Here is a 25,326-nt window from a genome sequence, read left to right as displayed (position 1 = left end):
CCATCCCCTGACCCGTATCAATGGTCTCAGGTCCTCTCTTCCACTCTCCTGTGCCGCTTCCGTTCGCGAATCGTCTATTCAAGGTACTGCTCCCGGAGGTCGCTTCGGCGTGGCGCAATGAGCGGGTGTAGTTGAGCAAGAAAGGTGATGAGCCACATGAGGTAGCAGCTGATGATGGCGAGCATGAGGGAGGATCGCCAGAGGCTGAGGGCGGGCGAGGCGAGTCAGTCTGGGGGGTCTGCGATAAATAGGGTCCATAATCACATACACTTGATTCTCACCCTTTGGCGAAAAGAACCACGACGCGACGCACAGCACGACGATGACGGCGAGGCCGATCCAGATGGAGTAGCTATAGGAGCGTTAGCGGACGGTTCTAGGAGACGCAAGCTAGAGGTGAGCTGACCCTTGAGCCATGGCGGCAATTGCTTTTCTCTGCAAGTTCCGACAAGAAGAAAGTCGTTCGTCGTTCGGTTGAGGACGGTCGGAATTAGGGTGGATGTCGTCGATGCCGGTGCGATGCGTCGACTGTCGTAGGTGATGTTGGCTAGGTACCACGTGCAACCGCCGCTGGCAAAGCAGTTGACGTCGAGATTAGTCATCTGCGACAGGGGTATGAGGGCCGCCGTGAGGCAGCTCCTTTTCGCGTCTATGAACCGTCGCAGATAATGCACCAGGCACTTTTCTGGAAATAATCAGTCGCAAGCTGGATCGAGCTCAACGGCCAATGGCTGAAATCCTGCATTGCAACGGGCGGAGCTACATAGCTCTGCGTTCTTTAGGCATCATTCTCAAACTTCAGCCCAGACTCCTTTCTCACAGCACCGTATATGCCAGCAATGTCCCCCGAGCTTCCAGCATGCTCCTGAACTTGTGCCAGATGCTGATCGGCAGCCTCAACAATCTTCATCTGGACTCCAGCGTCGGCTGCCAGGCGCTTCGCGTGCCGAGCATCCTTCCTCGCGAGATCGACACCAAATAGCGGCTCCTTCATGTTGTGATACGCACCACCTAGCATGCGCGTGCTGTAGGCAGCGTACGGTCCGCCAAAGAGTCCCTGCACAAAGTCGTCGACATACTCTGTGCCCAGCCCCGACTTCTCGGCTACGGTGTGCGCCTCAGCAAGCTGCTCCACCATGGCGAGGATAAACGTGTTGCCCAGAACCTTGAGCTTCGACGCCTGTCCGTAGGGCTTGTCGGTCATGTCGATTTCAGCCTTGGCCATGACGCCCTTGAAGTACGGCTTGGCCTTCTCGACACTCGCCCGTGGGCCCGCGAACACCCCAATGAGCTGACCTGCCTCGGCCGCTGCCGGTGCTCCAAAGACGGGGGCGGCCACGAACTCGGCGCCTGCAGCCGTGGCGGCCTTTGCCAGAGCCTCTGTGGTCTCGGGATGCACCGTCGAGCATTCAACAAAGACCTTGTTCTTGACATGGCCCTGTAACATTGTTTCAAAGGTCTCATTGATCGCCTCGTCGTTTGACACGCACGTGAAGATAATGTCAGCCTTGCTCACGCCAGCCGCCAGGTCTTCCACCACTTCCGTCTTGTCGGAACCGAGCTTGTGGCTGAGGTCGACGGCACGTTGCACCGAGCGGTTGTGCAGGAGTAGTGGTGACGAGAGATCTGCTTTTTCCACAATGTTCTTACACATGCCCTATCGGACTCTTTGTCAGGCGTCGCTCTTCCTCGAGGGCGAATGCAGTGTACTCACTCGGCCCATGTGGCCGAGGCCAATCCATAACAGTGTGGGCGCCATAGCTTAGAGTAGTAGTATCGAAGTTCGGTTTCTGGCAGTGGATGAGCGAGTTGAATGGAGTATCTACTTCGTATACAATGCTGTCAGGGAGTGTTGGTGACCTCACGAGTTCAAGGCCGCGGGGGACACTGAATGACGCCGACCCCAGTAGTATTGCCGTACTTCCGAGGGCGTTGCAGACCCCATGGTGTATCAAAATTGGATGGAAGTTGACGACGTCCGAGGATGAGCGTGAGATCTATAATGGCGAGACATCGATTGACCAGAAGAATAGCTTCTGAGAAGGATCAGTGAACCTGAATCAATGGATGAAAGAACCATGATCATCCTGGAAGGCGTTCAGCACTCGTCTCGTTGGGCTGGATTATAGGGTACGTAGGACCCGATGAGCAGCACGGGGACGATCGACCGACCCGGACTGTGAAGTGCATCGACGGAGCTGTCAACGGATCTGTCGGACTGGCGCCAGTGATTGGCGGGCAGCAAGTCTTATCGTACCTGGCAGACGTTATCGCACCCCTGGGGCCGGTGCTAGTGCCCGAGCCGGCCTTGTGTCGCATCCATGGCATTGGGCTTGTTCTTGACTCACGATGGAATTTGTTTTCTTAACCTACATGTACCTGAAGTTTGCCTGGAGCCTTTCTTTTTTTGTTGATTCAAGGGAAGGGCGCGCCGAAAGGCTGTAACCATGATTCCCAAATAACACTGATTTGCGACCGCAGCACAACGAAAAAAAAAACCTAGCATTTGGTGCGCGGTCTGCCACGGCATACATCACATCCACTTCATTCAGTCACCGCTTCCGACACTCAGGGAGGTCGACGCACTGCAACAAAAGATTAGGAACCCAATCTCACACAGAGAGAGCCATGAATCGCTGCGGAAGCCAATTCTGTACTCTCGCTCGTAAGGGTGGGCTTGGTAACCCAACAGCTTCGCGAGTTTCCACAAAGTCCAAGCAGTGGCCGGGATCGGCGTCCACAAGAAGTTTGTCGTCGCCATCAGAAGCCCGCGTGAAACATCGCAATGACCTGGTACGTTGATCGACTCCCGAACAATAGTCTTGCTGACACCTAAAAGGACACATTGGTCTCAGTTCTCGAGGTCTCGGCAACCAAAAGAGATGCCAAGGGCTATCTGCAAAAATACACCTCCAAAAAGCAAAAGCCAAAGGTCAAGGCGGCCACGCAGACAGCCCAGGACACACAGGTCGCAGAACAGCAGAACATGGCCCTTGCAGAAACACTGGATATTTCTCAGGAGCCTAGGAATGTTGCCATTGTGAAGATCCGCACGCCGCAGTTCGTTGACGATGACATCCTGGAAGGTGTGGCCAAAACCCTGACACAACTTCGGACACTGGGCTTGCTGAGCATTGTCGTCGTCGATTGTGGGCCGGACGAGAATCGCGAGACATACGATACGCAGGCGTTGCGATTTTGTGAGGCGATTGACTCATTCTCAAAGCCTGGTTCCAAAATCCTCTCAGAAGTCATCAAAGGCCCCAGTGTGAGTGACGGCGAATCCCCTTCGATTCTGCAAACTAGATCTGAGGTGGACGACCTCGGTCGGCTGAAACTCTGTCTGCAACATGGCCTGATCCCAGTCGTGCCATCATTGTCGCGCAAAGATGATCTGTCCTCGACTTGCCCAGCCGATGCCCACCAGGTCGTCCTGACATTGACCCGGTACCTGACGGGTATGCAGTTTGGGGCACAGAATCTGGAGGCTGGCCAGGAAGGCGGGAATTTTGAGAAACCTGTCAAGATCGCGTCGGTCGAACGAATCTTTGTACTGGACCCCCTAGGAGGTACACCCGTACCTGGGCGACCTGGCGCCGCCCATCGCTTCGTCAATCTGGACCAGGAGTACGACACATTGCTACGGCAGCTCATGGGACCAGAAGGATCGCCCGTCGCTCGGAGAGAGTTCTGCAAAGCTTCAGCGACTGTGCATGGATCAAATCTCAATATGGTCAAGGAAGCTCTTTCGGTCCTGCCGCCAACGTCGTCAGCCCTGATCACGACACCTTCGGCAGCGGCCACTGCCAGTAATGATTATTCCTCTCTGAACGAGCAGTCGATGAATGCGCCTACGTTTGGCTTTGATGGCATGGTTACGACAAGGATCAGGCGGAACCCGCTATTGCATAATCTCGTCACAGACAAACCAGTGTACTCAGCATCACTGCCGTACCAGCGGATCCGAGATGGCGGCTTCAACGGACTCGACACTGGACCGTCGGCAGCGGCAACGCTTGTCAAGCGCGGCATGCCATTGACCATCTTTCCGAATCCGCGGCTGAGTCCGTGGCGTCCACCACAGCCCGGCGCAGACCGACTGCGGCTCACGGACAACTGTATCGACCTGCCCCGGCTCGTGTACCTCATTGAGGACTCATTCAACCGCAAGCTGGATGTGGACGATTATCTCTGCAGAGTCAATGAGAATCTGGCTGGTGTGATCATCGCGGGAGAGTACGAAGGCGGTGCTATTCTAACCTGGGAGGTCCCTGAGGGTGTTGACAAAGAGACTGCTTATAGAGAAGGACGTCTCGTGCCGTATCTCGACAAGTTTGCTGTTCTCAAGAGTCGACAAGGAAGCGGTGGCGTTGCCGATATTGTGTTCAACGCGATGACAGGAGACTGCTTCCCAGGCGGCGTTTGCTGGCGCAGTCGTAAAGACAACCCCGTCAACAAATGGTACTTTGAGCGGTCGACCGGTGTCACGCAGCTGCAGGACAGCAACTGGACGATGTTCTGGACGACCCCAGGTCTGGACCCGCGCCATGCGACGGTCAGGGACTATGAGAAGGTCTGCCGTGGCGTTGAGCCTTCTTGGGCTGACAACAAGCATATTTTGGACTGAAAAGTACTTACAGGAGGCGGAGGAGATACCCTGCATAAGCGATTGTTTTGAATTATCTCGATAAAGGTAGAATGGACGATTTTGCATGTATGTCTCAGATGTTGTACGCACAGTGGAGACTGCATATTATTATACTCCCTTTCGAGGGCGAGGGGCTCGAGTCCTCGACTAGTCTCGTTTTACCCTCGCAAGTGACCGAATGAAGGGCAGTAAAGAGAAGAATATTCCTTGTGACGATTTGAAGCGGCGTTCATAACTAAGTAATTATCAATATGTAAGTCATTAGCATCGAATGAGGTGTGCAGCCAGGCTGCAGCACGAGAGGCGGCCCCCACAACAGCTGCCAATAGGCCTGTGATACAGCAGGTGCCTGCCCGGCCCTGAACGTTATCAGCGGCTGACTGGGACTGCCAGCTGCTGCTGCTGCATCCAACCCCTAAAGACGGACCCTCATAGACACAGGCACAGGGTCCATCCGACCTTCGACCTACATCGCACAATCGACCCGAGCTCCTTGTCTCAATTCTCGACGACAGGCGACACGCAGCTGTCCACACTCGCTCGCCATTATGGATTTCAACGTTGACTTCAAGAGCTTCGGCAAGAATCTCTCGTGAGCACCCCTCCATCTCGATAACGGCAGCTACGGCGCGCGCATCTTAGCTAGCTCGCATCGTCACCCATTCTCGCGCATGCCCATACTGATGCCATTGCACAGCGATCTCGGAGCTCAGATTACGCCTTTTGCATCGCGTACCTTCCAGTACACCAAGGAGCAGTTGGGTCAAACCGACGATAAGGTGGTCTGCCTTGCCCAAACCCCTTTGCCTGCATCATTGATTTCCCGGCAGCTATCTCAAGCCTGGCACTAACATTCCGCACAGACCCAGCTGCCTCCCGACTACATTGACCTCGAGAAGCGCGTCGATGCCCTCAAGCAAGCTCACCAGAAGATGCTTTCCGTGACGTGAGTGGCCGACAGAACAGACCAATGCCGTGTCGCGAGCGGTAGCTAACAGTGCTGGGACGACAGCTCGACCTACTCGAACGAGACCTACGACTACCCAGCCAACATCAAGGAGACCTTCCATGACCTGGGCCGCACTGTCAGCGAGAAGGTCCACCTGCTGTCATCTGCGACCTCCCCCGGCGAGGCGCAGGCTGCCCTTGTCGCGCCCCCGAGCGCCAAGCCCCAGCCCAAGACCTTCAGCCACGCCATTGCCCGCGCCAGTTTGTCGAGCAGCCAGATGCTGCACCAGAACCACACGGGCGCCGGCGAGGATCCCCTGGCTACCGCGCTTGAGAAGTACGCCTTGGCCTCGGAGCGCGTTGGCGAGGCCCGCCTCGCACAGGACTCGCAGATCCAGAGCCGCTTCCTCGCAGGATGGAACACCACTCTCAACACCAACTTGAACTTTGCGACCCGCGCTCGCAAGAATGTGGAGAACTCGAGGCTGTCGCTGGACGCTGTCAAGGCGCACGCCAAGGGCACCACGTTCAAGCTGGGACAAGGCGCTCAGGGAGCCCAGCCCCACGAGGAGCAGGAGCTCAGCCCCGAGGCGCAGGAGGAGATTGAGAAGGCCGAGGACGAGTTCGTCACTCAGACCGAGGAGGCTGTTGGCGTCATGAAGAACGTGAGTCAGGCGTGAAAATGCCTTGCAGTTCACTGCAATGCTAATCAAGTGCAGGTCCTCGACTCCCCCGAGCCTCTGCGCAACCTCTCGGAGCTTATCGCTGCCCAGATCGAGTACCACAAGAAGGCTGCTGAGGTTCTCCAAGAGCTTGCTCCTGTCATTGAGAGCTTGCAGACTGAGCAAGAAGTAGGACATGCTGCTGCGTACGCGCCTTGAGAAACCAGGAGCTGACTGTCACCCTAGGCCAGCTACCGCAAGAGCCGCGAGGAAGGTTCCTAAACGAGAAGAAAGCAATGGTACCTAAGGAGAATGCGCCGCGACACTAATTGGGTGGTGTCTGGTTCGTAGGCCAGCCCAATGGTGCCGGGTCAATTTGTTTGTCTTAATGTAGGGTATATGCAGTGAGCCAAAGAGCAAGAGATTCTGAAGCCGCGTTTTTGATGAAACCTAGAATCTAGAATAAATATCATCTCCATACCGACGTGTAATTGTCACGACTGGGTTGCTGTATCGCCAATGCTCGTACGCTCTATGAAGGATCGAGAGCGGAGTCACGTGATGCGAATCGGGCCAATCCCAGGAGCTTGAATCTGGATTGTCATGAGGTCAATCCGAGGAAATCCGTCTCCAACAACCACCCACCCAACCAACACATCCATTGTACTCGCCAGCATGCGGCAAACCACCCGTCTGCTTGCCAAATACCTCGAGGCGGGTCAGCCGACCGGACTGACCGGTCTGTGGACGCACGCGACGCCCCGATCGACGCTCCTCTACCTCTACAGTTCGACACTCGACCGTCTGTCCAAGATCCCCGAGTCGTCGCTCTACCGCCAGTCTGTCGAGGCCACGACCAAGCACCGCATGAGCATCGTTGAGGCCGCGATCCCCCCCGGCTACGACGAGTGGGCCAAGAGGGCCAAGGAGCTCGTCGGCCAGGACAAGGAAAAGTTCCGCGTCAACAGCGGCCGCATCGACGGCAGCGAGGCCCGCACAGTCAAGCTCGGCGACCGCGTCTTTGTGGTCGGCCACAGGCACGAGGGCAAGGATATCCGCGAGGAGGAATGGGACGGCGAGGAAAACGAGGGCCCAGCGCTGGAGGGTGCCCGGACGCCCGCCGAGAGAGCGGACCAGGCTTTCTTGGGCGACAAAAAACCCCTGGCCGAGCACGAGAAGGTCCAGTGGGAGGACGAGCCGCAATTGACGGCTGACCAGTGAGTTTTTGAAAATTACATGCCGTGACAAGGCGGAGGGAGGCGTGTTTCTGACTGTTGGTATTCAGGGTCCACGAGCTGGAGCACAAGATTGGCGCTGGCCTTATCGAAGAGGTCATCCAGGTTGCCGAGGGCGAGCTCGAGCTGATTGATACCATGGAGAAGAGCAAGGTGTAAGTGCAGCAGGATACTATAATGGTGGCAGTGCCTTGGCGACGAATGCTAACTTGTCGATAGCTGGGAGGACCTCGAAGACCCTGTCCCCGAGGGCCAGTGGACATATTTTGAGCGCCGGACATAAGGCTTGGGTTGGCAAATGGCATGTAAAGTAGTAGACGCACAACAGCTGTATATGTTCTTGGAGGCCTGGATAACCATAGACGGTGAACAACGAGGCTTCTGCCAATGCGTTGCGTGAGTGTATGTTGTGGTGATGTGCGACAGCTTGCTATGTCGTCCCTATGGCGCCTGATTTCCCAATTGTGATTGCAGCATATAAATCAAGCATAGTAATGTGGTTCTTTCAAAAAACGCCTATGTTGTCTCAAATGGGTCGTGGTGCTGCTTTCATCGTTTTCTTAACGACCACCATCGCCCATGCAAGACAAGACGATTCCTGCGTCTTCATTATCATTGACCAACTTCCATTAAAACACCAATCGCTGGCCGAATGGCGCATACGAAATGGCCTCAAGGTCCCAGCACTCACCGACAAAGCGCAAACGGACGCTCTCTGCAGTAGCATCTCAATCTTTGGCGCCGTTGGATCGACTCCCGGCAGATGCCATCAACCCCTACAGTCGTTCGCCGGCTGAGATTGTCCAATTCTCTCTCGCCGGCCTCAAAGACACTGACCAGGACCCTTCACTCAAGATACCGAACTTTCCCCATCGGAGCCAGATTTCCCAGCGAATTGCGCGGCCTCCTCAACAGGTAGAGCCCAACATTGAAGATGGCCCGCCCGGCAAGCCCAGAACCATTGGACAGAGAGAGAAACAACTCCACCTGCTCATTCAGAGTATACACCATTTCCTAGATCAAGGAGACGTCGAACGAGCCTCGAGAGCGTACGGGATTGTACTGCAACTGCAGCCTCATGGCACACCGATCGATGTGCGCCACAACGACCTCTGGGCCATCGGTGCGGAAATTCTTATGCGCGAGGGAGAGACCCCCGTTCAAGTCGAGACAGAAGACGAAGGCACAGTCCAGAGACCGCGCAGGCAACGTAGATGGGGCTCAGCAAGGAACATGCCCAAGGTGAAGGCTTACTTTGAGTCTCTCATTCAGCAGCATCCGTGGACGCGCGTACGACCCCAAGCGATCTGCGCCGTGGACTTTTATGCAGCCATGCTGAGCTGCGAAATCTACAATGTGCACGCCGAACATGTACTTGGTCTCGAGGCCCTGTACGATCACCTCGCGCAGTGGGAGGAGGACATGAAACTCGAGGGCGAGGCCATAGACGACCTGGAGAGTGCTCGCGAGGAGCGCCACTTGGACATGAAGGACGATCTCCGGATAAAAACCTTGAGCGCCGTTGAAGATATTCAACATCGGCTGCGGGAGCTTACCAAGGATGAGCCGTACAAACGGCGAGGCATCTTCTTTCAGCTCTATGCCACGGCGTCTCTGTACATTTCTGACTTGGTGGTACCCGTCCAGCCAACAGCGCAGGCAGGTTTAGTGGAGGAGAGGAGGGCAGCTGAAAAGGAGGAGGCACAAAAGGCGATGGACCTGTATGCGACGCTGGAAAGCAACGCGGACCCCCATATAATGGCAGCCATGGGCTTGGACAGGACATCACACGGGTCACCGCTTGTGCCCATGTACTCCTCGCTCCCTATCAGAGAGGCAGGATAAATCGCGGCATGCCTGTTAAAAACTAAACACACATGTTTCAAGACTAATGCTTGGCTGCTATGGATATGACAGTGTAATCAATAAAAGACTCCTTTGCGCCCCAGCATCCCGACGCTCCAATGCTCAAAGTATAATTCATGCAGTTTAGTCAAAGTCAAATCGCTCAGGTAGTACAATGGGCGCGACAAGCGTCCAGATGTACATGGCGTGACAAGCCCAGGCGCTGATGATCTTGACCCAACTGGCGGCGTACGTGCGCCCGACGGTAGCAAAGTTGCCGTCCTCGAGAGAATCCTCGTGCTGCAGGACCAGGAGCGTCGAAACCCAGCACGTCGCCAGGAAGAAGATGATGTGGAACATGCTGTAGTTGTACTGCGTGCTGGTGCGCTCGTCGTCGTGGGCCGTGTTGGCGCCCGTCTCGCTGTCCTCATCGTCGTCTTCGAGCAGAGCATCGGCTGGGAGGCTGCCTTCCTCGACGGCGCGTCGTAGGGCCTCGGCCCGCATCTCGCGGCGGCCGCCAGGCTGCTGGGTGACTAGGTCGTGCTCGTCGTCGTCGGGAAGACGCACTCCACCGGTCGAGTTGCCCATGCCCAGACTCTGGGTGGCTGCGCGGGTAGTGGTGTACGCCACCGTCAACATGGTAACAATGGCACCAATAACAACAGAGGTCTTCCGCGTGCCTCGAGCTCGGATCAGGGGGTTGCAATGCTTGTCATCCGGCTCCATGGACACAGCCGACATTGTGAGGTAGGTGCAGTACACAGCGACCATGGCCGCTTGCGCAAGACCAGCTTTGGGGTTGTGTTCCTGGACGGTGGGGTTGATGGAGATGATGGAGATGGCGACCCACAGGATGAGGTTGACGGTGATGGCGGCCTGGTTCATCGAGCAGCCCGAGTCAGCGAAGAAGATGTACTGCACGACTGTCATGGCGATGGAGCCAATGTACATGCTCAGTGTCGAACCGATCAGGACGAATCGCCAGAACCTCGAGTCGGTATCCTCGATCTGTGCCAAGCAGTACTCTGCCCATGTGTGCGCCAGATCAACCAGCAGGATCAAGCCGAGCAGGAGGAACAGAGTAGCACCGATCATGGAGATGTAGTTGCCCCAGAACATGAAGAACTCGTCCGGGATGAGGAACGAGAGCACAATGAACGCCAGCCACAGAATGATCTTGGGACCCCAGTAGCCATTCTGGATGGCAGCGCGAGGACTTCTCGAAGTCTTGATGCCAAACAGGAGGCCAGCGAAGAGTAGATGGAAAAGACCGAGGGAGAAGTTGATGCGGTGGACAGCAAGCCAGCCATAGCATTGACCAGTCGGACAGTTAATCTTGACGTAGTCGAGCATCAGATGCTGGAGCTTCTCAATCGCCCAGGGCGTAAGCATGATCCACGCCAGGATCGAGTTGACGAGGAGCATGAGGGCGTATGCGATACGGGTTGCGACACTGTAGGCGGCATCCGTTAGCTGGCTAGCTACACGCGATCATGGTCGGCGTCAAGAAGAGCGCGCCCGTGGATATTCCATACCTGTTGCCGCATTTTCCACATGCGCTGCAGACCATTGAGCAAGTCGCTGCACCACAGCAGCTGGCTCCAAACGACACCAGCTATACTTGAGCATCAGCAAGAGTCACTGGCAGGACGACGGCTGGGTGAGGTCGTCATACCGTTCCCACGCTGGGAATCGCCAGCAGTGGCAGCGACAGCAGGGCACCCATGATGTGCTTGACGCTTTTGAAGATTCGCGGCGGCGCTGTGGCCTCTACTGAGGTTTGTTCGAGCGTTCGGGCACGGTGGTCGTGTCGACACGAATCCGCTGGTGGGTCAGGCGTCGTGGTACGTGTGCAGTTGTAGGATTCGACGTGGGCGCATCAACGGTGGCTCATGAGGTCAGTGGAGGCATCAGGATTCACAGGAAGTGGCACGCGGTGCAAGCCTCAGGTACTCTGTACCTTGGGTACCTCCCAAGGTTCTTTGGTGCCTTCAAGTTACTAAGCCGCGTCAGCAGCGCCGAGAACCGGCTTCAATACAGTGTCAAAGACCGTGCACAAGCTCTCCTCTGCACGGTACGTATAACCGCCCAGATAACCACGATGAGAGGACGAGGAGGAATCCACGTTGCATTATCTATCTCGTGCCCATTTCCGTGCTTCACTCCTTTTGCCCGTTCCCTTTTCCCTTGTTTCTCCGTAGACTCCTCCATGGCTGTCAGATAACGTGCAATTTCCAGTCCCTCTTGCAATGTCTTCCGACGCGATGGCGGACAAGCGAGGCCGCATCATTGCGAGCGTCGCTGCCACCGCGATAGCGCTGGCCTGTGGATCCAATGTGAGTGCTCGCGATCTTCGCCCAAGGAGCCCTCCAGTCACGGGCAATACTGACCAGCCCAGTATGTGTACTCCGCGTGGGCGCCGCAGTTTGCAGAGCGACTCGGGCTCTCAGCGACAGAGAGCAATCTCATTGGGCTCTTTGGTAACCTGGGCATGTACACGATGGGTGTGCCCATAGGCATGTTCATCGACAATGGAGGCCCGAGGCCAGCCGTTCTGGCAGGCTCCGTCCTGCTCGCCGTCGGCTACTTTCCTCTCCATCGTGCGTATGACAGCGCATCCGGGCCGGTCCCACTGCTCTGTTTCTTTTCGTATCTGAGTGGCCTCGGCGGATGCATGGCCTTCGCTGCCGCGGTCAAGACATCTGCCCTCAACTGGCCTCAAGACCGAGGCACTGCCACCGCATTTCCACTCGCGGCCTTTGGCCTCAGCGCCTTCTTCTTCTCGCTGCTGGGCGGCATCCTCTTCCCGGGCGACCCCAGCGACTTTCTGTTGCTGCTGGGGGTCGGGACATGCGGGTTGACCTTGGTGGGCTTCTTCTTCCTCAAGGTCTACCCGCACCAGCGCTCCAGCTACCATGCACTGCAGTCTGGTGATGGTGAGGAGGACGATGCAGAGGATCTCGTGCCCGATCGTCCAGCCCGCCTTTGGCGAACATCCTCCAAGGAACTCAAGGCTCGTCGAGCCAACGGTAATGATATGGAACCCGGTACGTCGGAATCAGTTTCACACACCACCATCACAAGCACAGACACTATTGCCAGTCCCGATACACCAACATCCGTTGGCGATGCCGCGGCGTACCGCCGTGAAGATCCTGACGAGACCACGCCCCTCTTTCCCAGTCCCTGTGATTCCTCTGAGGATTTGGTGGCGGACAGCATTATTGATTTGGATCGTTCGCACCGAGTAGATATTCGCGGACTCAAGCTCCTGGCAAACGTTGAATTTTGGCAACTGTTCCTGATCATGGCCATCTTGGCGGGTGTCGGTCTCATGACCATCAAGTAAGTCGCCTGACCACGTTCTTACCACCGACCGTGATCCGGATGGCACGCTGACCCGCCGACAGCAACATTGGCAACAACGCCAAGGCCCTCTGGAAGAAGCACGACGATTCCGTCAGCTCCGAGTTTCTGGTGTCGCGTCAGCAGATGCATGTCTCCATCCTGTCGGTCTGCAGCTTCCTGGGACGATTGTCCAGTGGTACGTCCCCTTACCCTCCCCTGCTCCCGCAGCGATGGACTGTCTCACTCACAACCCTCCAGGCGTCGGTTCCGACTTTCTCGTCAAGCGCCTGCACGCTAGTCGCGTCTGGTGCTTGGTGCTTGCCACCGTCATCTTCTTCTGCGCCCAGGTCTGCGCTCTCAACATTGAGAACCCGCACCTGCTGGGCTTCGTCTCTAGCCTCTCGGGCCTGGGGTATGGCTTCCTGTTTGGCGTCTTCCCGTCCATCGTCGCCGAAACCTTCGGGATCCGCGGCTTGAGCCAGAACTGGGGTTTCATCACGCTCGCCCCTGTGGTCTCCTCCAACGTGTTCAACATCTTCTACGGGCAGACGTACGACGCACACACTGTCAAGCGCCCCAGTGGCGAGATGATGTGCATGGATGGGCTGGAGTGCTACAAGAGCGCGTACTGGATGACTTTTTGCTCTTGCGTTGTCGGGCTGGGTGCGTCCCTGTGGACCATTCGCCACCAGCATGTCAGGCACAATAAGGAATTGTCCAAGGGCGATGAGGAGGACTAGAGGTTGACGACTCCACGTTGGAAACAAATACATTACATCTCAGGTTATTTCGAGAGCGCTAGTGCGGAGCATGGAACGGCTCTAGGGCACCGCAGATCACACGGCTGCTGGCGTTTGAAATGTCGAATGTTATGTGATTATTTGTATATATGCTTGGCCGAGTACTGTAATTCCTGACACCGGAGCTGATCAACCTGCCGCCCCTGCCCGAGTTCCCAGAACCCGGCGCTGTCATGATCGCAAACAGTGATCCCAGACCTCCAGCCTTCCAATAATACATGCTATGCTCTGAGAAAAAGGAAAATAGCGTCAAAAGTCCGACCCAACGCCGAGGCAATGTATGTAACCGGCGTGCCGGTGCAGAGACGCGGAGCAATGCCGAGTTCACGAATCGGGCATCGACAACTCCGCGTCCATGGTGATTAAGTATAGTTAGTCTATGTAAATAGAGGCCGTCAAATCGTATGTAGTGTGCCCCACGGTGGGCACGCGCTCTCATGGTGTCTTCTTGACTTGCCGACCTTCACTCGCGGTGCCGTCGAACATGGCGCCGACGCCTGTCAGGGACCATGAATCGCCAGTCGCGTGGACAATGACAAGCCACAGCGCGATGATGTTGACAAGGTGGTGAAGCATGTAGGCGTGTGAGACCCCGTAGATGGCCGCTGCCACGGCGGTGGCAAACAGTAATATGCTGGTCACATGGCGCAGTCCGCCCTTGAGCTGAGGGACCATCTTCCCCGATGTGAGGTTCTCCACCAGCAGGATGAAGGGCGCAATGGACAGGATGTTGTGGTGCGAGGAGAAGGGCGTGAGCCAGTGCACCGCCAGATTCCGGATCCAGACGGCCAGGATGGGCAGGTTGATTGGGAGGACCCACAGCATCAAGAGGAGAACAGAGTGCGCGTAGTTGTAGTAGTTGGTGTTTGCGGTGGACGGGCAGTGGCGCGTGGTGCGCAGCGCGCGGACGACTGCGCACAGCTGGACCAGGCATGCCACGAGGTAGGCAAACTGGTAGGGGATCAGGAAGGAGACCAGCAACAGCAGCGTAATGGTCGTGATCATGCGTCTTCGCGGCGTTGTGGGCGTATATGACGACTGTGTGACAGGCGTCGAGCCAAATGCTGGGACAAGACCGACCAGGTACCATATGCCAGCTAGAGTATGCGTCAGTCCTAGGGCAGCGTAGTGCAGTATCACACACACTCCCAGGCAGACGATACCGATGAGTGGCACCAGGAACCAGTAGAATGGATCGCTTGTGCCAATCAGAAGATCGTTCTTTTGAAAATCGATCGGTACAGGCGTCCTTGACAGGAGGTCTTTGAGTGACAAAAACCTCCCGGCGCCGACAGCTGTTCCCACAGAGAGAGACAGCATGGTCATGGAGAGTACGAGCAGTGGGATTGACCGACGGAGCGACAAGTCCAGGCTCTCGGCAAAGGAGACAAAGGTCCCCGTGAGGTCGTACACCCTGAACTGCTTCCGCAGTACGAGCGTCACAATCAGCAAGGGGAATGCTGCAAAGACTGTGCGGTATCGCATGTAGAGCTTGCCGAGGCTTGCAAAAGGGTCCACGGCGAGCGTGATTTGCAGGCTCGTTTCGCACGATGGGTCTGTCCAGAACTGGAACGTCACCCCCTTGGCCTCACGAGGCTTCAAGGAAGGGGGCAGATACGGTGCGACGCCGTGCAGGCTTACGTCCACATCTTGAGCATTGACAAAAAAGCGTGACTCGTAAGGATGCTCAATGTACTGCCGGACCAAGGGAGCGAACAGTGCTGGCTTTCCACGGCACGCGTCCTGCTTCAAGTGAAGCCGATAGGCCAAGAGACTCGATGTCATACTGGATATCTCCACTTCTGTCACCATGGGTCGGTTGGCAGGGAGGACGGCCATGATGCCTTGTTGCAAGAGCTGCATGAGATTAATGTCGTGCTTCTGATAAAAGTCCGAGTAATCGCTCAGTTCCGCAATCAGGAACTTGCTGGCAGTCGACGATTTCCTGTCCACCACTGCGATGAACTGATCATCCAAAATGTTTTCAATGTCATATTGAACATAGGAGAACGGGTCCTTCTTTGCCTCTCCATCCCTGGTGAACGGATGACGGCTGGCCGAGGTGGAGGGTGGGAGGAGTGACACATCGCCTGTAGTCGGTCTGCAAGCGAGAGTCGTTGCGCGAGCGGTGCCCTTGGCAAGGTCAATCATCGGCAATGAGCCGGGCATGTAATCTGAAACTCTACACAATAGCACGTCGAGGTCGTCGGCAGTGCCTCCATTGAGCCACTGATCGGTGAGGAGCGTGAATCGCTTCGATTGGGGCGATCCTTGTGGGGGAACCGGGATGAGATGGGCTTTGCCTTTTGTGTGTCCTCCAAGCTCAGACAAGACAAGTCGGTGGCCGGGAGACAGCACCTCCGTGGAGTCGTCGTTGAATCTAAGAAGCGTCGTAGGATCCCGCGTTTGCGGTGTCGTCATGTTGGATGATTCCAGGCCCGTCAGGAAACGTTTCCTGAAGACGTTCATGCGCTCTTCCCGGGGCTTGGTCTGGGACCCGCGGCGGACGTCAACGATATCGAAAAGCGAGTGAGCCACCACTTTTCTGAACTGATCGCACCACAAGATGGCTTGGTGATCCATGCTGGTCCAGACTGTAGGAATGCCGGTCGTGAACACAGTAAAACCATGCGTCTCCGGTACCAGTGAGTCGACGCTCGCATAGTCGGACGGCACGATAGTGTCGAGGTTACCTCCCGCAATGGACAGAAGCGTGACATCCTTGAGAGGGTTCTGACCAATAGACTTCTGTGTGAATGCGTCCCTCCAAAAGCCGTTGATCTGGTCGTAAATTTGGACAATCTGGCCGTCAAAGCTGACAGGAGCCCGTGCGTGAGGAGCGGACATTGTGATGATGGTATTGATGGAGTCGGTTTGGTAGTTTGGCTGCACAAGCATCGTCCGTGCCACGATGCCTCCCATCGAATGCCCCAGAATGATGATTGAGGATGGTTCGGGCTGGTGTGCGTCACGGACTACACGTTGCGGGTCAGAGTAGAGCGCCAGAATGTACCGCACTGCTTCGTTGAGGTATTCGGCTTGGTCCCACAGCGTTTGCCCGTGAAAGGCAGTAATGTCCTCGTTGAAGTCGACCGTGAAGAAGTCAAGGTTGCGTACGCCGGCGCCGATCGAGAAGCCGTCGGTCACGACGTACTGTTTGAAGTAGTTGGCTGCCTCTGCGGCTATGGGCCGGACCTGCTTGTAGCTCCCAGCGTTGCCGGGGATGAACAAGACGGGAGTGCCTCGTAGCTTATCCGGGTCGTCGACCCCTTGCTCGCGGTACAGGTACAAGGAGTACTTGGTCGCGAACCTCGTATGTTCAGTGTCGAAGTCGGGGAAGGGTATGTACGACGGTCTCATGTAGGACATGCGGCATCCTTTGGGATCGAACTGACGAGTGACGAGCGAGTTCACGATGGCTAGCAGGAGGCTAATGCCAAGACTAGCCATTGCCAAAGACAAGAGCGATATTGACCATGAACTTCTGCGACCATTGTGGATAGCCTTGGCAGCCTTGTTGTGGGATGAAGATGGCCGATCCAAGAGGGCTGGTAGCGTCTCCGTGCTGCCATTGCTCTGCTTGCCGCTTGCTTTGACGCTGCCGTTGCTCTCTACCGTCGAAGAGGATCCTGATACCCGAACACCTTTGCCGTCCGTGGTGTCGTGCTTGGATAAGTTCAGATTGTTTGGCGAGGGCGTCGCAGCAGTGCCGGCGGCCGTTGCCGGCGGTCGCGGCTTCATCGAAATGTCGAGCGAGGAACGAGGACTGGAGGAGTTCAATGTCGAAATAGCGCAACGCGACTGGCGCTGGCGCGACGTTATCTTGAGGGCAAGGGTAGAGGGGGCTCGCGGCTCGCGAGGCGCCGAGACTAGCTAGTGGAAGTTGAATCCGGTTTTGGAGGAGTCGCGCAAATGCAAGCGACGCCGCATGTCGTAAAGACGATGATATCGCAGATATGGAAGAGCGAGTGGAGGTTCGAGGAGCGACAAGTGTGTAAGGGGGTCGGCCAGGGTCTGCTCGATGGGGTGCGTACGTATGTGATATAATTATCCTACGGTGATCGATAGTCGATTGTCGATGGTAGTGGATGCAGAACGCGGCACCTGCTGGCTGGTCTGATACATCGTACCAGGGACATGGACTGGACTGGACCGGGCAGTGCGTTCACAAGTACGTAAGTGCCCTGTCGATCGCCGTGCAGGTGCAAAACTCATGTCTCGCAGCAACGCATCCAGTTCAGTCTCTTTCGTTATGTGACAGGAACTGACTGGGCTTGCTGGAGTCGGTCAGTCTGTGGTTAATAAAAGCCTCTTACTTACTTCTTCCGGAGAGCCGGCGTCCATTCGCCTCCCACCAGCTTGATGGGCGCCAGCCGCGGTCTTGGCCGCCAAAGCCTCGCATCTGGCAGTGATTCTGCATACCCTGAAGCGGCATGTGACTTTTTTCACGTGCTCAATGCATTACTCTGGCAGGTTGCGATATTACCAAATGAGACGAAGCACTCCAGCACCGGTGCTCCCTGACCGCTGTTGCCAGTGCGATTCGCCTTGAAGTCGATCTCTGCATTGTTGGCAGACATGCCTATTGGCATGGCCTGGCGTGATATTATGACGATGAGCGTTCAAGGCCCTGGGGATTATACTCGGCGCTGCCTGAGCTGAACCCTCCTCAGGTTTTTAAGTTTTGACTGGGAACTCCTTTGCATCTTTGCATGAATGGACACTTGATATTCACAATGCTGCTAATCTCCCTGACAATCATCACGATACGTCCCGCGCGCTATGCACAAAAGCACAGACCGTCCTCAGCCAACTGGAGCCTTGCAGGCCGGCGGCAAGGGCCACTGGCAGAGTAGCAAGTGGGCTAACCCTATTCGTCTTGGCCATGTCTTGACTCTTGTATGTACAACCGCTAACAAAACCTTGGCCGTCCGTTTGCGCAATATCTTGAAGCAAAGGTTCGACAAGCTACCATAATTTTCAGCAGTGCTTGCACATCAACACAATCACCATGTCTGTCGCAGCCCCCTCCCCTGCTGCGTTGGTCGAGTCGGCCAAGAAAGCCGCTGCCACCCAAGCCGTCGATGAACACCTGCTCCCGAGCCATCGCTACGTCGGCATTGGCTCCGGCAGTACCGTCGTCTACGTGGTGGAAGCCATCGTGGCCAAGGGAGTCGACTTTTTCAAGAACATGGTCTTCATACCCACAGGCAGCCAATCCAAGGGTCTGATCCGCACTGCTGGGCTCACCCTGGCAAACCTCGATGAGAGGCCCGTTGTCAATGGCAGGCCTGTGCAGCTTGATGTTTGCTTTGACGGCGCGGATGAGGTTGACGCTGAGCTCAACCTGATCAAGGGTGGCGGCGCCTGCCTCTTCCAGGAGAAGCTGGTTGCTATCGCGGCCAAGACTTTTGTCGCCGTGGCGGGTGAGTGACTTAATGCTCGGGGGTTGGAATTTTGATCGTGCAGTGCTAAGAATGCCCAGACTACCGCAAGCAGTCACCACGACTCTGCACTACATGGAAGAACATTCCTATCGAGGTTCTTCCCCTCTCTGCACCAGATGTCCTTCTTCGTCTCCAGGCTTTGGGCTCTCCAGCACCTGCCGTCCGCTCGGGTCTCCCCAGCAAGGCTGGTGAGTGCGTCACGGACAATGGTATGTGGATCATCGACGCGCCTTTCCCACCGCTGCTGCTGCCCAGCGACCTGACACCCGGGGTCGATGGCCTCGGCAAGGGCGGTATTTGGGAGGTAAGCAAACTTGCCGACGAGTTGCTCCGCACACCTGGCATCGTCGAGATTGGCCTTTTCCATGGCTTCAACGGGACCCAAGCAGTTGGTCTGGGTAAGGAGGGGCAGGCACAAAAGCCGGTTGCGGCCTACTTTGGCACGGCTGACGGTAAGGTCAACGTGCAGCGGGCATAGTTTATGTGATATGAACATCAATTCGTAAACTCTCGTTTCCAATGTGACCACAGAGGCTGAAGCTCGACTGTAATCAGCAGCCCTCATTTTGAGGGTTAAATCAACATGTTGCGGGATCTATGTACACCTTGCGATGACGTCAATGCATGTCCCTCATCTGCAATGGCCGGCCACTGCCGGCATTCGGGGATTCGGACGTAGCAAAGTCCGCTAGTGGACCACTTAACGCGTCTTCAACGTCGTTACGCGTTTCAACCACGTCTACGTACGGAGGTACATCAGGCACAACCGATAACAGTGGTCGTTGTGACATCGACAAAGCCTGCTGCCCTGCATTGCCGTCCGTACTGCATATCTTTCGAAATGCTTCATGGCTACTATCAAGCAGATTGATGGGCGCACCGTAAGGCTCCAGCTACGTAGTCGTGGACCACCCTCAAGAGTACTAACAAGATCAGATCCATCAGATCCAGTCTGGTCAGGTCATCGTCGACCTCTGTTCTGTCGTCAAGGAGCTCGTGGAAAACAGCATAGACGCTGGTGCTAACAACGTTGGTGCGGATACCCCGTGCCCAAGACACGCACCAGATCACTGTACTCACTAATACCCGCCAGATGTCCGCTTCAAGAACCAAGGGCTCGACTTGATCGAGGTGCAAGATAATGGTGGTGGAATTGCGCCAGCAAATTATGAATCTGTCGCTTTGAAGCATCACACCTCAAAGCTGTCAACGTACGCCGACATAGGATCGCTAGACACCTTTGGCTTCCGAGGTGAAGCACTCGCCTCACTATGCGCTCTTTCCACAATGACGGTCACCACTTGCTTACCAAAGGATGCCCCCAAGGCTTCTAAGCTCAGCTTTGAGCCTTCTGGCAAGTTGAAGGGGACGAATGTGGTGGCCGCGCAAAAGGGGACAACCGTGTCCGTGGAGAAGCTATTTCACAACCTCCCCGTACGCAGGAAAGAGCTTGAGAGGAATATCAAGCGGGAGTGGAACAAGGTCATTGCTCTACTCAACCAGTACGCTTGCATCCAAACGAATCTCAAGTTCTCTGTATCGCAGCAGCCTACCAAGGGCAAGCGGATCGTCCTCTTCTCAACCAAGGGCAATGCCGCGACAAAGGACAACATTATCAACATATTTGGCGCCAAGACCATGACGGGCCTCGTGCCCCTGGATTTAACGCTCGAAATGCAGCCGTCGGCTGTCAGCTCTGTGCTCCAGCCACCGGTCGACAATGGGCCAGTCTCCACCCAAGTCCGGATTGTTGGGCATGTGTCTCGACCAGCCCAAGGCGAAGGTCGTCAGACACCCGATCGTCAAATGTTCTTCATCAATGGACGGCCATGCGGCTTGCCTCAGTTTGCCAAAGCCTTCAACGAGGTTTACAAGTCGTACAACTCGACGCAATCGCCATTCATCATGGCCGACATTCAACTGGACACCCACATGTATGATGTGAATGTGAGTCCGGACAAGCGCACGATTCTCCTCCATGAACAGAATCAGCTTCTCGATTCACTCCGCTCTGCACTGGGCGACCTATTCGACTCGCAGGACTACTCGGTACCAACTTCTCAGCTTGCTAGGACAAAGCAGAGTCCCTTTGGTCAGCGGGATTCTGCAACACCCGCCCGAACCCAGACCTGGCGCGGTCAAGATGTCACACCTGCTGCTGCGCCAGTTGACTCTGACTCTGACTCTGATTCGGCAGAAGCATCCCGTAGCAGTGCGTCTAGGGCACATCTGTTGAGGAGCAGCCACTCGCGGACTCCCTCCGTCAAGGCTAGTACTAACAGAGCCGACAATCTGATCGACCGGTGGATTCAACGGCGTGATGCTACAGAAGCATCTGACGGAGCGCGTACGCAGCATGCTACGCCATCACGTACAGCCAGACAGGAGCCTGTTTCGACAAGTACCAAAGAGATTGATGTCGAAGAGAAAATCCCCAAGGACGAGGACGTGAGCATGGCTGAACCCGAACCACGACATCCTCTCGTCCACCAGTACAGCAACGAACCAGAGCTCTTCGTACCAGAGGCCGGTCCTCCCCAATTACCCATTCCCAAGGTGCAGCATGTGAGGCAGGAAATCCCCAAGTCAAGTCCGCTAGCGCATCGAAGTCCTAGCAAACCAGCCTCAGAGCCTATCAGCATCACAATCGGCGATCCAGAGGTCCCATCCAGTTCGCACAAGCGTCGTAGGGTCTTGTATGACGCGCATTCTGATGGGACGGAGGACATCGAAGAAGAATCGTCGTCCGATGAGGAGTTGCCAACAAAGCCGTCATTCGGCGGCAGCCTAAGTCAAAAGTTCACGGCAGGTCTCAGGGGTCGCTCTGAAGACTCGGGCGTCAGTGAACGCCAAGCTACTGTTATGGCACAACTTCCTATAGATGCACCAGAGCCCAAATTGGTGGACGAAGACAAGGAAAACGTCAGAACCACCCATCGTCAAGCCAGTTCACAAGCCGAGTCGAGTGTTGCATCCGGGTCGTCTCACCACTCTGACGACAGACCAGAAGAAGGCTCTGCCATCGAAGCCGGCGAGCAGAATCATGCACCAAGCACCAGAGCCGTGGACACTGAAGATGGCGAGGACGCGGCTGCTTTCGCCAAGACTAGGGGCCACTCTCTTCAAGCGAGCTCACGTCGTAAAGACGCAACCCTGCAGATTATCCAGAGTGTCACGACTGGCGAGGGAGCGATTCAGTCCATGATGACAACATGGACCACTTCGTTGCGCCACACGACCTCGTCTCAAGCGGCGTCAACGAACGAAATGGAGGACATCACCTCGACAGACGCCGAGTCCAAACTGTCGCTCATTATCCAGAAATCCGACTTTGGCGCGATGCGCATCATTGGGCAGTTCAATATGGGCTTCATCATCGCTATCCGCCCGGGCTCCCCCCGGTCCAACCAGCCCAATGCAGACGAGCTCTTCATCATCGACCAGCACGCCTCGGACGAAAAGTACAACTTTGAGCGGTTGCAGGATGTCACCATTGTCCAGTCCCAGCGTCTGGTGCATCCGAAGCGCCTCGAGCTCACGGCCCTCGAGGAGGAAATCGTCATGCAGAACCCCGAGGCCATTGAGGCAAACGGATTCAAGGTCAGCATCGACACGAGCGGCGACACCCCCGTTGGGTCCCGCTGCCAACTCATGGCCCTGCCACTCAGTCGTGAGACAACCTTTAACGTGGCGGACTTGGAAGAGCTCATTGCGCTGTTGGGCGAGGAGTCTTCCGAGTCGAAGCACATTCCTCGGCCGGCCAAGGTCAGAAAGATGTTTGCTATGCGTGCGTGTCGGAGTAGTATCATGATCGGCAAGGCTCTGACGCGGAGCCAGATGAGCAACGTTGTAGGCCACATGGGCGAACTTGATAAACCCTGGAATTGCCCTCACGGTCGACCAACCATGCGCCATTTGTGTAGAATGCAAATGTGGGATGAGAAGAGTTGGAATCATGATGTGCAAGAGTGTCTTTCTTTAGCTTCATGGGCAGCAGCATGACAGACAGGTCTGTCTCATGTTTGGAATAATGAGTACAGGGGGGTATAAATCGTCAATTCTCTCTGTACGTGCCTTCATCCTGACCATGTCCCGCGGGAAGCAGACAGACATCGTGCTCCATAAATACATGACCATCTCTGTGTTTCATCAAATCCATCCTGACCAAAGAAACCAAAAAACGCCTGCTACCATTTTCCCCTTTCCGCATACGTTGCTCACATTCACATTCCCATAAATAGTCACCTTGGGGCCTAGTACCCCTTGTGTGCGTAAAAGCCAATATCCGTGTTGACGGGCTTCCTCGCCGGTACTGCTCTGCCCTCCTCGGCAACCTTGCCGCTCACGTTGCGACGCCCGTGCATGGACCCGATGTACTGGGAACCATAGTCGTTGCCAGACGAGATCTTGCGATCGTTGCCTATTATGATGGGTGGCGTGGCGCTCTTGAGCTCTCCGTACGGCTTGGCCAGGAAAGCCGAGTCTGGCTGGATGGAAGAGTCCCTCTTCTTCATGAGACGCTGCGACCAGCGCTTGGTCGGCATTGCTGCTGGTATCGGGTCCGCTTCGTCGGCAATGTCCTTGTCAGAGACGCGCCTCCGGTTGTGGCTCGTCTCGGATAGTGTGCTGGCATCGACAGAGTAGTGCTTCATCTCCTCCACCTTGCCGGATCCACCGAAGACGGCCATGTCGGCCGACTGATGTTTGTTGATCACAGGGTAGAAAGGGGTCTTGGCGCGGTCCGCCAGCCTCTTCTCGGTGTCATGCGGGTTGGACCGCAAGGGGTTGGGGTGGAGGCCTTGCGAAAGATCTCCATCGTTCAGATCGTTCTCGTTCCCATACTCGGAGTCGGAATCCTCCACGTCGTATCGTTCGTCGGTCAAAGCAGCATAAGCGGCGCTGTTTCTGTTGTTTTGACGCATGGCCACCGCAGCCTCCCTGTTGCGCCGGTTGGTCCGCGACACCATAGAATCAGTAGGCGCCCAGGCTTCCCTGAATTTGCCAACCCGAGCGTCCTGATCCAAGGCATCCTGCATGGGAAGCTCGGCATAGGCGCTGTTTTGGGCGGAAACTGGACGAGACAGTTTGTTGGACTGGGGCGACATGGCGGAGTTGCGAGGAGACATGTTGCCTGCGACAATCTGGTACTGACGGTCCGGCAAATTGGCCCTGGTAGGACTGCCTGAACCAAAGGAGATGCTGGACCCCTGGCGAGTGTGCATGAAGGGCACAGAACGGCGAGGTGATTCCTCTCCGTATGAGTTTTGCGACCAGGGCCGGCCACTTCCCGGTGTAGACAAGCGCTTCTCATATTCGCTTTCGTTGTTTGTCAAGGTTGTCATGGAGGACTGGTTGCGCTTGTGCTTTGGTCGAGCTGTGAGGTTATCCTCCAGGGGGTTCATGTCCGGAGGCATCAGGCTTATCTTGCGGAAAGCCCAGGCCAGCCACAGCGACATGAACAGTGAAGCACCGTGGAGACTGCCCGAGCCGACGAGCCCATAGTAAGCGGCTAGAACCACAGCGCCGAGTAGTTCGCTGCCCTGGGGCAGACGTGTGGACCATTTACCCGACTCGTTGTGGATTGTCAGTGCAGTGAAGGCATAGAAGCCCATGGTGATCATATCCGCAAGGGCGGAGAAGATGTGGTAGGCGGCCGAGGAGCCTGGTGTGCGTCCTGTGGCATCACGCGAAAGATGGTAGATGGAGTATAGACAATGTCCGGCAACGATGCCTGGCTGCGAAATGTTAGGGGGCTTTCACTGCGGGAGCGATCAACAGGACATACCACAATGCGCATGATCCATCCTTTGACCTCGTCCATGTTTATGAGTATCACCATGCACGCCAGCAGGCCAAGCGCCACGTTGATCTGCACAATTCGGATGCCTAGTTGAACCCTGCGCAGCCACTTGATCGCCTTCTTTGTGCGCGAGCCCATTGGCGCGTATGGATTCGCTCGATGTGTCAAGACCATGTGTGCGCTGGAATGCGGGTTAGTATATACAGTGGGCATCAGCGACACGACGGATGGACACTGACTCTGGATGACGATTGAAGGATATGAGCGGGCCATCTCGCTTTGGCTTTGGCGCAGGCTTCTGCCAGCTTGCGCGAGTGACAGCCTTTGGATCGAAAGATGTTGCCGGGAAGCGAGAGTCATCGCGCTGGTCAGAGTAGAGGTAGGGCGGTTGAACAGCCATCGCGCCGACTGAGAGCAAGCCGGCCGTAATACCAGACTGCGAACTGTCCAAGAATTGTCTTGAATCGAAGGGAAGGCGGGAGGAAAGGAACGCAGAACGGAGGCTTATCAACTAAACGCCTTGCTTTGCGACAGCAATGGAGACGTCAGCAAACGTGGGGCTGGGTATCATACCTTACGTGGGCGCATGGGTT

The 25,326-nt window shown here is 56.0% G+C and overlaps 11 protein-coding genes across 11 annotated transcripts; 6 read left to right on the top strand and 5 right to left on the bottom strand.

The window, feature by feature from the left end:
• Positions 1-74: 74 nt before the first annotated feature.
• J7T54_004948 (V-type H+-transporting ATPase subunit e) lies at positions 75-602 on the bottom strand (the record flags this gene model as incomplete). The annotated part of the gene is made up of 3 exons (XM_051505988.1): positions 75-204; positions 269-352; positions 556-602. The coding sequence occupies 3 exons, from the start codon at positions 600-602 to the stop codon at positions 75-77; spliced, it is 261 nt and encodes an 86-aa protein (XP_051362638.1).
• Positions 603-778: 176 nt separating this feature from the next.
• Positions 779-1,723, bottom strand: J7T54_004947 (6-phosphogluconate dehydrogenase 2; the record flags this gene model as incomplete). The annotated part of the gene is made up of 2 exons (XM_051505987.1): positions 779-1,657; positions 1,715-1,723. 2 exons carry the CDS (start codon positions 1,721-1,723, stop codon positions 779-781), a joined length of 888 nt encoding a protein of 295 aa, XP_051362637.1.
• Positions 1,724-2,628: 905 nt separating this feature from the next.
• On the top strand, positions 2,629-4,627 carry J7T54_004946 (Amino-acid acetyltransferase-like protein; the record flags this gene model as incomplete). The annotated part of the gene is made up of 2 exons (XM_051505986.1): positions 2,629-2,793; positions 2,840-4,627. The coding sequence occupies 2 exons, from the start codon at positions 2,629-2,631 to the stop codon at positions 4,625-4,627; spliced, it is 1,953 nt and encodes a 650-aa protein (XP_051362636.1).
• A 569-nt stretch (positions 4,628-5,196) lies between these two features.
• J7T54_004945 (uncharacterized protein) lies at positions 5,197-6,540 on the top strand (the record flags this gene model as incomplete). The annotated part of the gene is made up of 6 exons (XM_051505985.1): positions 5,197-5,240; positions 5,346-5,430; positions 5,512-5,594; positions 5,661-6,261; positions 6,316-6,447; positions 6,505-6,540. The coding sequence occupies 6 exons, from the start codon at positions 5,197-5,199 to the stop codon at positions 6,538-6,540; spliced, it is 981 nt and encodes a 326-aa protein (XP_051362635.1).
• Positions 6,541-6,933: 393 nt separating this feature from the next.
• J7T54_004944 (NADH-ubiquinone oxidoreductase 29.9 kDa subunit-like protein) lies at positions 6,934-7,776 on the top strand (the record flags this gene model as incomplete). The annotated part of the gene is made up of 3 exons (XM_051505984.1): positions 6,934-7,475; positions 7,544-7,648; positions 7,713-7,776. 3 exons carry the CDS (start codon positions 6,934-6,936, stop codon positions 7,774-7,776), a joined length of 711 nt encoding a protein of 236 aa, XP_051362634.1.
• A 383-nt stretch (positions 7,777-8,159) lies between these two features.
• Positions 8,160-9,338, top strand: J7T54_004943 (RNA polymerase I specific initiation factor; the record flags this gene model as incomplete). The annotated part of the gene is made up of 1 exon (XM_051505983.1): positions 8,160-9,338. The coding sequence occupies one exon, from the start codon at positions 8,160-8,162 to the stop codon at positions 9,336-9,338; it is 1,179 nt and encodes a 392-aa protein (XP_051362633.1).
• A 144-nt stretch (positions 9,339-9,482) lies between these two features.
• On the bottom strand, positions 9,483-11,064 carry J7T54_004942 (Membrane protein-like protein; the record flags this gene model as incomplete). Its single annotated transcript, XM_051505982.1, has 3 exons — positions 9,483-10,791; positions 10,874-10,953; positions 11,014-11,064. 3 exons carry the CDS (start codon positions 11,062-11,064, stop codon positions 9,483-9,485), a joined length of 1,440 nt encoding a protein of 479 aa, XP_051362632.1.
• A 523-nt stretch (positions 11,065-11,587) lies between these two features.
• Positions 11,588-13,426, top strand: J7T54_004941 (putative membrane protein-like protein; the record flags this gene model as incomplete). The annotated part of the gene is made up of 5 exons (XM_051505981.1): positions 11,588-11,674; positions 11,737-12,385; positions 12,428-12,683; positions 12,749-12,882; positions 12,945-13,426. The coding sequence occupies 5 exons, from the start codon at positions 11,588-11,590 to the stop codon at positions 13,424-13,426; spliced, it is 1,608 nt and encodes a 535-aa protein (XP_051362631.1).
• Positions 13,427-13,921: 495 nt separating this feature from the next.
• J7T54_004940 (GPI inositol-deacylase-like protein) lies at positions 13,922-17,227 on the bottom strand (the record flags this gene model as incomplete). The annotated part of the gene is made up of 1 exon (XM_051505980.1): positions 13,922-17,227. One exon carries the CDS (start codon positions 17,225-17,227, stop codon positions 13,922-13,924), a length of 3,306 nt encoding a protein of 1,101 aa, XP_051362630.1.
• Positions 17,228-18,497: 1,270 nt separating this feature from the next.
• On the top strand, positions 18,498-22,874 carry J7T54_004939 (Mismatch repair endonuclease-like protein; the record flags this gene model as incomplete). Its single annotated transcript, XM_051505979.1, has 5 exons — positions 18,498-18,912; positions 18,972-19,385; positions 19,865-19,966; positions 20,027-22,782; positions 22,857-22,874. 5 exons carry the CDS (start codon positions 18,498-18,500, stop codon positions 22,872-22,874), a joined length of 3,705 nt encoding a protein of 1,234 aa, XP_051362629.1.
• A 312-nt stretch (positions 22,875-23,186) lies between these two features.
• On the bottom strand, positions 23,187-25,133 carry J7T54_004938 (uncharacterized protein; the record flags this gene model as incomplete). The annotated part of the gene is made up of 3 exons (XM_051505977.1): positions 23,187-24,668; positions 24,719-24,914; positions 24,973-25,133. 3 exons carry the CDS (start codon positions 25,131-25,133, stop codon positions 23,187-23,189), a joined length of 1,839 nt encoding a protein of 612 aa, XP_051362628.1.
• Positions 25,134-25,326: the final 193 nt, after the last annotated feature.

This window comes from Emericellopsis cladophorae, assembly GCF_022114955.1.
Source record: "Emericellopsis cladophorae strain MUM 19.33 chromosome Unknown NODE_18_length_329999_cov_121_726099, whole genome shotgun sequence".
In the NCBI taxonomy this organism is placed as follows: Eukaryota; Fungi; Ascomycota; class Sordariomycetes; order Hypocreales; family Bionectriaceae; genus Emericellopsis; species Emericellopsis cladophorae.
This window is presented reverse-complemented; position numbering and strand designations above follow the sequence as displayed.